At 37.7% G+C, this 17,014-nt stretch overlaps 1 protein-coding gene across 1 annotated transcript in view; it reads right to left on the reverse strand.

Moving 5' to 3' along the window:
• The window catches only part of stard13a (StAR related lipid transfer domain containing 13a), a 59,963-nt gene extending 44,444 nt beyond the window's left edge, over nucleotides 1-15,519 (reverse strand). Inside the window, exons 1-2 of the mRNA XM_079861577.1 lie at nucleotides 15,419-15,519; nucleotides 8,876-8,906 (exon numbers count right to left, since the gene is read on the reverse strand). Of these exons, the coding sequence (XP_079717703.1) occupies nucleotides 8,876-8,897 (22 nt within the window). The 5' untranslated portion in view covers nucleotides 8,898-8,906; nucleotides 15,419-15,519. The remainder of the gene's footprint in view (nucleotides 1-8,875; nucleotides 8,907-15,418) is intronic.
• Nucleotides 15,520-17,014: the final 1,495 nt, after the last annotated feature.

The raw sequence follows: 17,014 nt of genomic DNA on the forward strand, positions 1-17,014 counted from the left end.
TCTGAATGAACAAGCTGCTTTTTTTGCTGCTTTGCTTTTAAGATTTTGTATTTATAATGATGACACCTTTATACTGCAAACAACTTGCTAAACCATTATTAATATAGAGACAAAAATAAATAAATAATGATGTTATGCTGTACCCAAAAAAGAAAGAAAAGGAAAGATCAGCTTCTGTTAGAGTTATCTTACATGAAGAATCAGCAATGAGTCACTAATGTCATCAGTCTCATCAGCAGCATTGGTCACCTCAACAGAGAGGCTATGTAAAATGGGTCAAAGGATGTGTGGAGCCTCAGTCAAATCCTGCCCTGCCTAGAGCGTCCCATCTTCGGATCTCTCTTCCACAACATAAACATGCCAATGCATTGTTTTTATCCCCAGAGTTGTTTAAATTGATTCCTAAAGTACTTACTAATGGTGTGAGATTATTATCATAGAGGTGAGGATTACTGAGGCTGAGGGGTTGGGCCGGGTCGAAACAATGACTAATGGACGCAGAGGAAATCTGTTTATGTGTATGTGAGAGTTTACTATCCTGCAGAACCCACTGTTTGTGTTGGCCACCCAGAGCAACTGTTTTCCCCTGAGGCTGAGTGGGACAAAATATCCTGCTGGATCACGACCTCCCCTCCTTCTCTAAATCAGCCCCCTCAGGGCCCTCCAAAACTCTCATGGTGGATCTCACAGATGCCAGAAGGGCCAGAGACAAGATGGTTCTCATGTGATGGCCAGTTGAAATGAACAAAACTGTTCATTTCTTAATCAATATGTTTGTGCTGTTTCCAATTAAATATCTAAACATTCTTAAAACGTGATTAATAATGTATTAAATTAATAGTCATTTTCAGAGAATATCTTGAATTAAGTATTAAGTTCTTGCAAAATATCTTGTAAATCTATCTTGTGTAATGACATTAAGATATTACCGAATTTTGTCCTTTTTTTTTTTTTTTCCTTGTCTACAGTAATCATGTCATTCCCAGACCACAGCATCCTCTTACACAAATGAAGATAAATGTACATATAGCCATTCCAGTGAATTACAAAGACCTCGTTTAAATCCGGACACACACACACACACACACACACACACACACACACACGCACAAATAGATAAATGTACACAGGCTCCATTAGAGAATATTACAGAGATCCCATTTAAGCTTTTATTAGACTATGAGGTAAAGAGGATGTTTAAGCTAGAGTTGCATTTCTGAGGTGGATTTACTGATGTCTGAACTATAAATAGACAGACAGTCTAGCACAGACCACAACCACAAAAGCAGCAACAACAACAAAACACTCAGCAAGGGGCCAAAAGTGTGTGTGTAAACTAGATTTCTGGCAAGAAATAGAATCAGTGCCTTTGCATGGACCATAACATAGGGCTTACTGCATTATTGACCACTTTACTATGATAAAACTTAAACGACAAAATGTATATAACGTATAACAAAATGTATTAAATAATTAAAATGTATTACCATTTTTATTTATATAAATTACTAGACTATTTAGCGTTAAAATTAGTAAAAATATAAATTGATATTATAAATAAAAAGTAATAAAAAGGCATATTTAAGGTATGACATGGTAAAACAATAAACAAAATAATATTAATCATTACTAACACATCCAGAACAAATGCAGTACTTGAGTAGTAGAAAGAGTTCAAAACAACTCAAACTGCCATCTGGGGGCCGGGAATCTTAGTGCCACCCAAGTGGGCAAGAGTGAGTGCCACAGTCGACTGGAAAACATGCCCCGATGCCAACAGTTCCATGGGAGGGTTGATGGTTGTGTGTGCGGTTTGTTGTAGGAACAGAGTAGGCTGTCTGCCAAAGCTCAGAGTGCTGAATTAGCAGTCCAATTAAACACACTCAACACTTGCACAGCAGGCTAATTAAGCGACCTTCGTTTAGAAGCAAACTCAATTGACATCCATCTGGAGTGGAATCTCTGAGACTCTCAAAGGTCTCTCCAGATATTACAAACATCCAACAGTTTTACGCTAGAGAATCTCTATAGTGCCTTACTGTAATAGCAACGTGTGGTTTTAAATGCGATGCGCTGTTAACTGCTGAGCTAAGAGCTTTCTTTTTTACTGCCTGCAAAACATGCAGTTCCACACAACTCTTTTTATTGAGCGTTATTTTTTTAATCAGATAAATACCACACAAGATGAGTCTAATTGGACTTGTGCACGCATTTCCACACGTATGCAGACATGCAAAATTGTTGCACCTTTCTACACTTATAACATGGCAAATGGTACCTATGGTTGCATGTCCCCTGCCTGTCCTCAGATTAGCCTCGTTGAGTTTTTCCAGGAGAACACATGCCTGAAGTGCCAGAGACTTTGGAAATATTACTCTGTGTTCTATCAGGTTCTGCTCTGTCAGGCTGTGTCCAATCAGAAGACACAGATGCATGTCCATCCTCATGCGCGATACACATAATCCCTCCAACCTGACACTAGCGAATGCACGTTTTTCTCTCTGTGAGTGTATATTCTGGCAAGATTGGAAATTCAGTGAATTATGTACATTAAAAATGCAAATGGGGCATCACAGTAGCCATTGTAGTGAAAACAAAAGTAGAAGCTCCAAAAACTATCAAAAACAGCATAAAAGAATCAGTCAAGTTTCCCATATGTGATAGTCTGGGTACAGGAACATAAATATATGTAAAACCAGAAACATCTTCTAAATGCAAAATATAAACATATTCTGGGTGACAGTTTTCCAATATATTTAAATAAATCTAATTTAATACATTAAAAAAAAAAATCTTAGCTTTGCAAGGTCACAGGTTCATGTTGGTCTTGTTGGGTTTCACTGGTGTCAAAATGTTTTTAGTTTTTTTTCATGTGCTGGGTTTGTATTTCATAGATGCAGTTCTACTGTACCAGCTGTATATGCTGACATAACTCATGACAGACACACACACACATTGCTGACCCAGTCAGGCCCAACAGCTATGCATGCACTGTCACTTTCAAGCTCCATATATGCAGACGTATATACATACATGACTTACTAATAGAAAAGGGCAGACTGTGAAGTCTTACCCTGACAACATGGGCATGTGTGCAGTGAAAATTAGCACAAATATCACTAATAATGCATTAATCTCTCTCTCTCTCTCTCTCTCTCTCTCTCTCTCTCTCTCTCTCTCTCTCTCTCTCTCTCTCTCTCTCTCTCTCTCTCTCTCTCTCTCTCTCTCTCTCTCTCTCTCTCTCATCACACACACACACACACACACACACACACACACACACACACACACACACACACACACGCACACACACACACAATGCCCCAAGGGAATGGAAACAAGCTAGTGGACACTTGGAAAAAACATTTTCCCTATCCTGTGTGAGATGTGAGATGAGGAAGGAATGACGGATCCAAATGTGCACAAGGGACACAATATGAGGGTGTGTTTTTGTAGGTCATAGGGACATCACAGTGAGTGGATTAGATCAGTCCAGATGAAATTGAAATTTTGAGATCAATGTGGTCTGTAAGCGCTTAAGCATCTCTACAGATAATACAACATTACAGAATATTAATTCTCAGGGTGAGATGTGATGGGGGTTAAATCCTTCAGCTGGTTTTGAATGCAGAACAAAACATTTCTGCAGCCATGGTGCAGGTTAACCCGAGGGCAGGAAGTAGAGAAGACAGTGGGAAATTCTACATGACATAGGGGCCATTCACACAGAACGTTTTTCCATTCCACTGTGCTACTTTTCCATTGTTTTTCAATGTAATTATGCACTAGAAGGACGTGTTTATCTGTTGTGCTCGCATCTTATGTCTTTTGCAGCGTCTTGTGCATGACGAGGTGTTCCAAAACAATTTTTTAAAGTCCCCCTGGAGTCAATCATTTAATCCCTTAAAACTAATTTTTGATCAACCAAAATTTTTTTTTTAATATATTTATTATTGATGCCTTAAAATAGCTTGAAAGTAACTCTACGGTTCCATGAATATGCAGATTATTAGATCTAGAATTAGAACATCATACTTCAGTAAAGAAAGGCATATAGTTCATCACCACATTGTAATATCATATACATAATTCACCTAGCCTGGCTAACGTCAGACCTCTTCTCATTGAGACGTGGTCTGGGAACCACATGTTCATTTTTTCGTATTTGAGGCGTGGTTTACGAATGCCCAGAGCCGTTTATTGGGTGCTACGAATGTCTATCAAATGCGCCTGTACGTAGCTCATAGCCAATCATTTCAATTATACTAGATGACGTATGTAGAGCTTTTTTCACTGAACGAGAATATCACTGAAATTTTAATGTATCAATTTTGACAAAGTAATGTAATTCATTTAAAATGAACCGTAAGAATACAGAAAATCATTGTTTAAACTGAAACAAACTGAACTTGACTATAAATTTATTTATACAATTTACAGGCCCAAATGAGGTATTAAGATAAGTTATCAAACATTTTAGCCACCTGTCCCAACAAATCTTCATTCCATCTTAGTGCAGGATAAATTGTAATGCCATGCATGGTTTACCAGGCTGCTTCAACGCTGAAAATAAAATCCGTAACAGAAGAAAACATCAAAAACTGTTTTGATCTGAAGAGTGGGGGTAGCGACAGTGGTTGCACTGACTATATATAATCTCGCCTCATGTCCAGGAACTGCCATTTATAAACATTAGATTTTACCATATTAATCCAACTACTTACAGCATACTGTCAGAAATGGCAAATGCATCCCGTCTGACCAGAAGCGGGGAGAGGGTATGTCAGTAGAATTTTTTTTTTTTTGCAAACCGTTGCCACTGTTTTACGAAAGTAACGAGGCATTTAAAGGCCTTAGCACTTAACCATGGAATATTCCCCGTAAATCTGAGTAGCTTACTGCTTTTATTGTAGCACAGAATGGAAAAATCAATGGCACCACAAAGCATTTAGAAGCTGGTTCCTGGACCAGCACAGACCAGTCAGAACACCTGACGTCCAGTAACCGTCAACCTAAAGACACCAAGAGCAGAACAAATGCTCTCCCTTCTCTGTACAACACTTCAACATCCACAGATTCTCTCAAACACACAGGCAGTGCATCTACAGAAGGCAGGAGCTAAATTTAACTCAGAGGAGGGAGTGGAGAACACGTTCTCTGCCTCTGCTGGTTTCTGAGACACGGGACAGAGAGGATCTGGGGCGGAATGACCTTCTATGCAAAACACACACATAAAACAGCTGTAAACGTGATTCTTGATTGTACAATTTCTTGCAAAAGCACACTGTAATTTGCACAGTACAGAACTGAGCACAAGATTAAAGAGCATTTATTCAGAGAAATCCCAGAGTGCATATACTCTGTTTATTGATTTGCCTTGCTGTATACATAAACTGCCATCTTCTAAAGCAGCAAGCATCCCAACCTAAATAGAACCTTGTACACTATTTATTAGTGATGCAAAATATACTGTATGGTACTGTATTGGATCTTTAATTGTTGATTTCTAATGTTTACATGTACATGTACATTAACCTTTATCTAAATCTCACTTAAAGGGATCCTATAATGGTACATGCACTTTTACAAGTTGATTGTACTGAAATGTGTGTTGGCAGTGCCTGTACACAACCATCATAAAATGATAAAAATCCATCCAGTGTTTTTTTTTAATCTTCTTATATGTTTTCCCCCAACTCAAATCAAGCTGTTCGATTTTGTGACGTCACAAAATCGACGCCCCTCCCACGATTGTTGATTGACAGCAGCGTTTCAACACAGACCCGCCCTCGCTCGTGAGCGAGCTGTCAATCATAGTCCGCGCGGACCGGCGCGGCCATTGTTGATACGCTGGAGCACTGTCTATGAGCAGAATGGCATCTAAGCGATTGTGGTGTTCTGTTCTTGGGTGTAATAAGGAACACAGCAGTCATTTTGATTTTCCTAAATCCGAGCCGCTGAAGACGCAGTGGCTGAATTTTGTTTTCGAAGGGAATATTCCCCACGATCAACGTCAATTCTTTCATGTTTGCGCGAATAATTTCACACACCAGACTGCTTTACAAACGAGGTCAATATAAAGCTGGTTTTGCTAAGAAGCTGCTCCTGAAAAAAGGATCGGTACCAACTATTCGTGTTCCTGCTGCACTTCCAGAAGAAGAAGTGAGTGTAATGTTTTATTAACCTTTATATTAATATTTATATTAATCTTTGCAAATCGCTTCACTATGAATGCGGCTGTTTACACTCAGGGTACATTACGGCATGTTTTCTATGTACGACGTTCTCAATATAATTCATAATCCCACGTTTATAATGAACAATGCGTTATGGTTATTGTGTTATATAATTATGTTATTGTGTATGCACAGAATAGATGGGCGGGGTGAGCAAAAGCTCATGATCATTTAAAGACACTTAAACGGCGTGCTGAAAACAGAGCTGTTTTTGACCAGGTAAAATGAGTGTTTTCTTACAATACTAATGAGAATTTTGAATTAAAGTATATTACAAACTTTTAATTTAGACCCTAAAGAATCATATTAGCTTGTACAAAAATTGCATTATATGACCCCTTTAAAGTAACAAACTCAAACACATGAACTCACTTTGAAAATCTTTAAAAATACAAATCATTTACTGTAATAATGTTGTTAAATATAATCTCAAAACGGATATCCATTCATTATAAAGTACATGCTGTGATGCCTAAATTCACTTAATAAGTTATCAGCAATAAAAGGGAAGTAACAAATGATAAAAATAAATATTTTATTTTAAAGTGTGTAATAAATTTCTTTCAAATGTTTTTTCAAAAACATTTAAAAAATCTCAACGACCCAAAACTTTTGAATGCGGTTGTGGTTAACTTTTTCCTGGGATCTGCAAAGTTTAATTGCAGTGCTTCCTTAGAATTTTTTTTTGTCAAGGCTCCAGTATACTAGCAGCCAGGTACAAACAAACAGTAGCTTATCAGCTGTCAAAGTTAAGAGTAAGAGTGTTAGCTAAAACATCATCCATCGCACAACAAACACAAACAAATCAATGATATGACCTATAGATATACACATTCTTACCAGATTCCTAACAAACACACATAATCTAGCCGCTTACCCCAACAAGCAATATCCATAATTTCACTGTCTAGGTTAACTATAGACCCGATGTAGTCTGGCTATGAGTAACTCACTTCTATAGCCAAAATAACCATATAACTTGCAAGATGTATGATATTCCATCATGTAAGCAAAGTCAACAGTGATTACAAGGTGTTTGGTTTCATTTCTTTGACATGTTATCTAATTGATGACTAGTCTATTCTTGGGCTATGGTTAGACGTCTATAAAATTTTCACTGACAGCCCAAATCTTGCCTTGTTTTAGCCTAGACGTTAGGGCTGTGTTTGGACTATTAGACTTTTAAACACAAAATTGCTTGCTGGGTACTGACGGTCAAATATATTAAGCACTTTCAACACACTTTCCAAACACACGCAGTGCTCGTCGCCAGTGAGGTTATGTGAGAGGCCATTTCAAGGCCTAGAGTGGCATGACCTTTGACCTTAAGGGGCCCTCCAGGGGCCCATTACACACATCCACACACTTCCCCAAGGCTGCTCAATAACAGTAGCGTGACATGACTCCTGATAATGGTCCTGTTTCACTGGGAGTCCAAGGTAAACCTGAGTCCTTTATAAACACACAACTTGAAGCTGGTCCGACACTTACTCACTCGAGTCGGTGTCTGTGCAGTCTGACGCCTGACACTGTCAATCACAACATTTTCATACATGTCTCTATACAATAGACAAAAACATTGGCTTTACAATCATTTTGCTGACATGGAAACCGCATGCTATTTTCTAATGTTACATGTCTCTACGTAGTTATCAAACCACCTTTAAAAATAATCTGTAACAAAGCCTCAAATATTTTAAATAAAAACACATACATTTAAAAACTGAACATCATGAACTATCATTTCCTTCTCCAGACTTTCTTGCTCATGTTTCCAGAGGCCACAGAAGCATGAAACAAAAACTATTTCACAACGCTAAGCAGGACATCACAAAACCTTCTGCAACCACAAACTCATGGAAATTAGACTTAATTAGAGAGATAAAGCCAGGGAGAAACAGCCATCTAAAACATGTTCTTTTCTCTCATTTCTTCTCATTATCAGCTGTTCATTTAAGGCCTCTCTGTGTGGTTTCTGTGGTGTGGTTGATTCTTTTGTGAAAGTGTTTTTTTTTTTTTACCAGCGTGTGTGGCATAAAGTGAAAACAGCCTGTCATTATTTTTGGAAAGCTAAGCTTTGACATACTGGAAAGACCTGAGAAGTCATTCCCAGAAATCCTATTTTACTGTCATGCATTGAAATAGATGCCTGTGAAGAGACATTCTATGACTTCTAAGTGTGTGGGAATGAAAATAGGAAATAAAAAAAAATTTGTTAATAGAAACGGGAATGTCAATAGGACTGGAATCGGGAACAGAAATTGGAATGGAAACAAGAAAAAAGCTTTAGTGGAAACAGAAAGGGAAATGGAAACGGAAACAAGAACAGGAATTAAAACAGAAACAAATGTGAAACAAACGGAAGGGAAATAAATGGAAAGATGAATGGAAATGGAAATAGGAACAGAAACAATTAAAAGAATTGGAACAGAAATAAACAAAAACAAAACTTAATGGAAACAGAATGCGAATGAAAAAAACACAATTGGGAATGGGAATCAGAAGAGTCTATGAAACTGAAGCAGGAACATTCAAAAGGAAAGGGAAGTAGAATCTAAACAAAACTGGAATCTGTATGAATAAGAATTACTTAATAGGAACAGGAATGGAATTGGTAATGGGAATAAAGGTCTGCCTACCTGGTGAGTTTGAATTCATCATCACCCTGTCCTAGGGAAAAAACAAAAACAAAATGCTAATTACTGACGATATGCAGAAAGTGACCACAGATAAACTTCAACTTTGACATTTGACCTCCAGAGGTTAACTGAAAACATGAATGCGGCAACAATAACAGCTTCAAAAAGTACCATCAAAGTTCAAAAGGCCATCAGCAAAGACAGATGGCAATAAAATGTCTCTTTATCGCGTGAGAAACAGTTCTTAAAAAACTCATGAGCATCATCAACTAACATCAACATTCCAACGATGATAGTTGGCTTTACACTGGCTTACAGTCTATAAAAGAGAACATGTCTTTAGAAGAAGCAGAAAAGGTATCACAGAAACTCTAAACTGGATGTGTGAGCCTCTACAATCTGCATCTATCCAGTTGATTTAAGTTGAGGGTTTTTTTACAGTGTGGGGATGGTTTAGGAGGAATACTTGTCCTGAGAGCTGATGAGGTTGTTTCAATTCTGAAATCCAGCGAGTGCTGATTTCATGCTTTCTTATTGATTGAAGGCTCCAATTACACAAGAGAGCCAGTAGACAGAGATCCTACTCAGCAATCAATGGACGCTCTATTTTAGTCTTCGATTTCAGAGCTACAGTATGTCTGTGCAAATTCAATAGACCGGCTAACCTCAGTCCAGCAAGCGAGAAAGGGTCAATTATTGTCTTGAAAGTATAAATATACCAACATACCTCAGAGTACCATGTAAACACAATTCAGTACCAGCATTAAGTTCTAACATCAAAGTAAGTATATTGTTGAAAATACATTATTGCTAAATATTTTTCTTAACGCAGTAAAAAAAAAAAATCCCATCATATTTAATAGGCTCCCATTCTTTCTTTAATCAAGGGTTTAACCTCTAGCTCTAAAAATATTGACACTTTTAGTGAAGCGGCGTTTATTTTTGGGTTGTTTCTGACCCTCATTCTTAGCTAGTCTCAGGGGTGTCTATGAACTGATCTAGTTGGGAGAGAATGAAGGCCACTCGACTAGCTAAAGGAATAATAGTTTTCTGATACGACCTACATATCGGGCTTGCATGTGATATTCTAAATAAAGAAAGGACCCAGAGGAAATGCTGGCCCTCGATGTCTGACCAAGAATAACTTCAACAATACATGAAAGTGTTAGTTGACACTGTACAGTTCGAACTGAACAAATGTTCTTTTCAAAGGAATAGGGGAAGACCACATTTTTCTAGATCCACTCCCTCACAGACCACAAGTTCATTTTGAGCAAGACCAAACTGAAAAGAGGAGAATACAATAGCTCAGACAGAATCACAGTCCTCACACCAAAGGCAGAGGTTATTTCTTACTTGTATACCATCTTTAGGCCCTAAACACAAGTATGTGAATGCATTCTTACTACTGTCACAAGGTATGCTATAGAGGGTAATAGCATGAACTGGTTTTAGCAGATATACGCTGTACCGATCCTTTCCAAAAACAGTTGATTTCCTCGAGGCGTTCTGTGGGCGGAGCTAAAGAGTCACGCACAATAGGCTACATCATCGCATTATCCCTGGATAATTTTTTTTAAATTCACTATACGTTCGTGTTGTTTACATTATATGCACTTATACTTACCGACTTTGCTTGCAATTCCAACTCATGACCGGGATATTTTATCGCTGGGATCGCTCCATCTTTCAGTTTCAAACGATCTGCAAATCCAGCTCGAACTGGCCCTTGTTTATAAAACATTTGTCACCGAAATGCCGGGAACAAACAAACACACTTCTACAACTGTTGCTGCCCCGGAAAAACAAACTGCATCCACTGTTCCCCTAACGCTTCTTTAGGAAGCTGAACAAGGTTATCTTTCCCATACAACCAAAAACACACTTCTTTGAAATTCCAACCTTTATGATATACAGGGCCATACTCGAAGAAAAACTTTCCAAAACTTAGAAGACTTCTGAAGGAGTGTATTTGGCACAGAAATAATCCGTCATACTTCCAACTCATTTTTTTTAAACTTTGGCCATGTTTAGCATGAGAGTCCAACTCTTTAACAGTGTAAATAAGTCAGAATGCATGAAATAGCATTAGACATCCCCTTTAAACTATTGACATTTATATAGCCCTTACTGTATGTCGTTCCAAACTTGTATGACTTACTTTCTTCTGCAGAGCATAAAGAAATATATTTTGAAGAATGTTTTTATCCATACATTAAAAGTCAATGGGGTCCAAAACAACATTGGACTAAATCAATAGTTTTGTGGATCCCACTGAATTTTACTGCATGGACAATAAAAAAAAACACTGAAACATTCTTTAAAAAACTTCTTTTGTGTTCCACAGAAGAATAAAAGTCATACAGGTTTAGAACCAATTTTCATTTTTGGGTGAACTATCGCTTAAGTATGTTCAACTTGACCACACGCTTACAATGACAAGCATTTTTGTCTGTGTTCTTGCTGTAGGCATTTCTTTGGCCTAAGAAAGCTTCATCCCAGGAAAAGGGAACTAAGGACACAGCACCACATCAAAAGCCTGGTTAATTTACAGGTTTCTCTGTAACAAAATTATCTAATTTCCTTTATGTTTACATAACCGAGAAGGAACAATGTGGCTGTGCAAGCGTGCTCGTCTAGAAGCGCACCGTGACCTGGTCTATTTTCTCGACCCAGAGGTTGGGGGAGGACAGACCAGTTATCTGTTTTCGCCTGCAGATGGCTGGACGCTAGGCTGGATGCGTTCGACCCTCTACGGCTCGCTCACCACTCAGAGACACATTTGGACAGCTGCATTTTATCAGCGGTAGCCGAGGAAAAATAAACTCAGTCCAAGAAACCTGGTATGATCCCACGACCTTATACTGCACTTATACTAAGACACATGCACATTCGCACAAAGACAAACACTGCATTATGCTGCAATATCTGCTTTCTGATACAAACACTCACTTTCAAATGTGAAGTACACAAACAACACAATCAAGTGCTTGTTTTAAATCATGAAGGTTTACTGTAACATCTCAATTTGCTCTCTATTTAATCTGATTGCTTTCTAGGAGAAATAACTGATATGTTAAAGAGACCCAACTGTGATAACAAATAAAACATCTGACTAGATTTCAAGAGCATTGTGTCTCACGGTTTTGTGACCTCAGACATGTTTGTTGTTTGTTGAGAGTGATGATAAGAGTAAGTGGTATTAAGGGAAAGTGGGGCCATTTTTGCAACCTCTGCCTGACTCAAAATTGAGTTCCAGGCAATGGATGTCCCCCGCTGCAGATTTACCGCTAGCCTGAATTTCACACACCACCCCTCACAGAGCCTGGAAATAACAGATATTACTCAAATGGCTCTGTAAATGAGGCATGCATGCATGGGTTTGGTTTCACCATTTGTAACCCTAATCCTTTGTGTACTGAGTTACTTCTATCTTCATTTGCAAGATATTTCAAATAATAACCCCCCTTAAGAAAATAAAACTGTTTTTCACACTCTCTTACTGACTTTATTCAATCTGACAGGATAAAGAAATCAATAAAATGGAGGTAGAAAGAGGTTTTCTATCTTCACTCCGCAGATGGGGATTTAAAAGACCGTGAGGGATGTAGCATTCTGAGGACAATCACATTGGTCATTGTTTTCTGTAATGTACTTAATCCGCCCTTAATCCCCAGATGTGTTTGACAACATCGACATCACACAATCTCAACATCTGAATCCTCATCACGGACCTCATTCCACCTGATTCTGAGGGCCGGCTATGAAGCGATGAAATGAAATGAGAGAAATTTGCATCAAGTTGCATTTGGTGTAAACGTAATCATTAGAATTAGCACGGTCACCTTATTTCCCTCCTGTGAGCTCAGACAGGAGACTGGTCCAACTCAACCCGGGACTAGAGTCACAAGGTTAAGAAATGTCACACTGGATCACAAGGGGTGAAGTCAGGCTGTATGATCTCTGGCTCTTTCTAAAATTGGTTAATTTAGAGAGTGAATGAATGAACAGAGAGTTAAAAAGGAAACAAACAAAAACGTACTTTATCAAGTTAAACAAGGTACATGAGATACAATGCTAATGTAAATAAAAGGAAAGGCTCTAAAAGTAATAATACGGATATCATTATATCTGGATATATGATGATGTTGCCTGATTCTGTTTTTTTTTTTTTTTTGGGATCCATTTAGTTTCCCAAAGACATTTCAAATGGAAAGAAAAGCCAGAAGACAGACAAGTAACGGAGTTAGGATGCTGATATGACTATACACCACTCTAAAACATCATTAAACATTCATTCTGAAATCATCTCTCCATTCATATAAACATGAACAAAATGGAGGTAAAACAAGCGAATACAGTGAAGATTAATACAATTTTCATTGTACACTGTAAAAAAAAATGCCAGGAATTTACAGGATTAAAGAGTATTATTTTAGAATAAAGTACTGTAGTCAGAAATTTACAGTGAAATGAATGCATGCTGGGTCATTTTCTTACGAATTACTGTTAATCAACAGCAAAATTATGCTGACATAACAGTAATTTACTGCTCTTGTTTTACTGTTAATTCACATTATGAAGTTTTCTTTAACTATGCCACAGTACGAAATGACATTGTTTAGTTCTGTAATTGTAAAGTAAAAGTAAAATAAAGTCACCATAATGGTGATTAGTGTTCAATTTGCTTGGGAAATTGGACCTTGCATATTCATATTCAAATTTCTGATCTATAAGTCAGAAGTGTGACAAATAAAAACAAGTTAGAATATAAAATAAGCTAATTGGCTTATTTTAAGCTATAGTCAAACTATACTATTATTAGAATTATTTCAGCATAAAGATTTATTATTATTTTATATCTTCTTTCAAATTCATAATTGTTTATTGATGGATAATCCACAATAGTAAAGCAGCTGCTGAGATTTATCTTGGACATCATCTTATGTGTGACCATCGTGCACATCACTTAATGATGCACAGACATCAATACTCGACATATCACACTCAACAAATAATTATAATAAAGAATATAAATTCTGAACATTACAAAATAAACAAACTGCTAAAAGTGAACCAAAAATAAGTTCAGCAGCAACCAACAAGAATCAAGAAACTCCACAGCATAATCTACTCATGCCGCACTGCATGCTGGGTACCTTCATAGTATGCACTGTAGAATTACTGTATGATATTGTATCTAACTGCACTCTTGGACATTTCTTGTAAAATCTACAAGAGAAGTCCTACTGTGGAATTACTGTGAAAGTAATGCAATTATTAACCTGGAATATACTGTAATTTCACACTAAAATTGTAACTGTGTATCTAATAAATTGTCTGGCTTGATATATATATAACAAATAAGATATGTTTAGAACCTCCCATGGTGGGTACAACCCAGTAATCCTTCCAGCAAAGAAATGCCAGAAAGCATTGAGTGAATGTCACACAAATTAGAAAATATGCTCTTGTCTTTTTATATGGAAGTAAACGCAAAGAGAGCTCAGGCACACTACAGTAAATTAATCCATCTGAGGGACTTATATTTTCTCTAATGTGGAGGCAAACATGGAGGATGTGCACACTTACTCCACCTTACATTTGCTGTTCACACACACACACACGCACACAATATAAATCTTATCTAGCACCACCTAATGAAAGTCAAACAAAGAGACTAACATGGGAAAGAGTCTTTCAAGGGCACAGGCGATGTAAACATGATCGAATGTGGTGAGGGCTGTTTTTCTCAATAGCCCTGAAGACTCAAGGTTGCATTTGCATCGTCATGTATCGCAAATCAAACTACAACAAAATGCCAGTGTTTGTTGATAAGATTGGGAGATTTTATCTGTGTCAGAAAGGAGTGTGGGCTCTCTCTGCTGGATTGATCAAACTAATGCGTTTGAGCTTCAGTCTGACTGCTTGCTCTGTAAATACACCTCATTCCATCAGTGTCAGCACACACTTGATTTCATTCATCAAGCTCCTAAGAAGAAACGTCTAGGACTTTTTTTGTTTCAAGAGAGCTAAAATCACCTAAGGCCTTCAAAACATTGAATCACTACAAGAAGCCCTTTGTTGAAACAGACTCAGGTATTCTCATGCAATTGAACATGACAGTAAAGGCACTCTTAGAATAAAGAGCAACTGCAAAAAAAAAAAAAAAAAAAAAAAAAAGTTTCCCCAGGAAAATTCCTCAAATGCATTTACACAAGAAGTTTATAACATTATGTACATATACATGCCATATTATATTATATTATAACTTTTTTTTTTTTTTAAGAAATTTATACTTTTATTCAGCAAGGATGCATTATATTGATCAAAAAAAAAATTCTAAGTTTTTGTAACAATGTAATTTCTTTACTATTTCAGTAAATGGAACTTTTCTTCATCAGAGAATCCTGAAAATGTATCACAGTTTCCACAAAAGCATTAAGAAGCACATCGGTTTTAAACAAATGTTTCTTGAGCACCAAATCAGCATATTAAAAGGATCATGTGACAATGAAGACTGGAGTAAAGTATCCCATCTACCTTTGTCAGATAACCACCACTCCCTTCACTCAAGAAGAAACGAAACAACAGGTATTCTGTCCAGTCTGGACCTCAGCGTGAGAGATGATTCTGCACTGCCATCACAGCAAACAAGGACTGAAACTCCAAAAACATTCCCCAATAAGAGTCACTGATTCAAGCTTACACATCAACAGACTGAAGATCCCCCTGTGCTAGCTTATGCATAGTGGAAATAATCTTGGCAGGGTGACAGCCATATGACCTCACATCCTCTCCATTGAAATTTGTCTTTTTCTCAGATATAGCATGCTGTACAACAGCTTTATGGAACAAATATGTCATGTTGCTCCAAACGGAGGGGCCGTAGTTACATCCTCATCAAGAATACCACTTTTGTCTTCAAGACCCACAACAGACTAAAGTCAATGGACACAAGCATGTAAAGCAGCTATTTCGGTAGGGTGTGTGTGTTGGATTGAACTGGGGTGTTAAAAACATGCTCTTCCCTCTCAGTAGCTCTTGAGTCCCCCTTGTTCGTTCTCTCAAAGACCCTCACCCATCACACAATGGTTGTTTGTCTCCAAAGTTCCCGCTTGACTCTGGAGGAATGTCCGGCTTGAATCGGACACAGTCTGCACATCTTAACACTGTGCTGGGTCTGTGAGGGCACCACTTTAGTAACCCCAAAGACCTCTTGCTGGAGGTAATACTGCGGTAGAGTGGAGTCAGTCAGTGGCTTCTACCAGTTATATAGGAATTTACTTAAAGGTAGGCAATTTTCGGAGCGGCTAGCAATAGCAAGCTAGCTTTGTAAGCATAAGATCCCACCCTCCCTTCAGAGCGTCTCCAAAGCCACGCCTCCCTCAAAACACATGAGTGCACACAGCAGAGTCAGCAGAGCGTCAAGAGAGACGCCGTTAAACTACTTCTCGACTCAAAACACATAACGTTACAAAAATAATGAACATAAATAATTTAAAGAGCACTAACCTGTTCCACATGACTGCTGCAGGTTCATTTCGGCGTTGATAGTGTTGCCATTGAAATGCAAAATTCTAATCACAAACTACTCCTAATATAATGTCACAGGTTTCCATCTCTTCCATATTACAGTATTATGGCGTGCCGTGAACGCAGCATAAGTTTATTATTTTGGTTCAGGAGGAACTATGGCAGCTGTTTGGGTTGTGGTGACTGTCTAACTCTTAGCATGAAACGCGCTGATGACGTGTGATGTGGTGCGCGGAGGTATGAAAATGCATACGCTGACAGGCAAGAATAGGACATACAATGATTGGCTGAATGATTGGATGGACATTTTATGGTCCTACGCCTTCCATAGACAATATATGTAGTACATATAAATACATTTAGACCACTTAACTTTGTGATTGCTATCAGGATGTGAAGACACTTTCAACCAGCATAAAAAAACAACAAATCACATACCATGCCTTTAATGGCTCACAGTTCTAGATCGATTGGACTCACAAAGAACAAAAACATTTTTACATATTACATTAAGTATTTTTTTTTTTTTTTAATATTCTGCTAATTCAGCATTGGCTGAATTTGTTAGATCAAAAATACAGAAAAAAACAGTAATACTGTGAA

Source organism: Squalius cephalus (assembly GCF_949319135.1).
Source record: "Squalius cephalus genome assembly, chromosome: 24".
NCBI lineage: Eukaryota > Metazoa > Chordata > Actinopteri > Cypriniformes > Leuciscidae > Squalius > Squalius cephalus.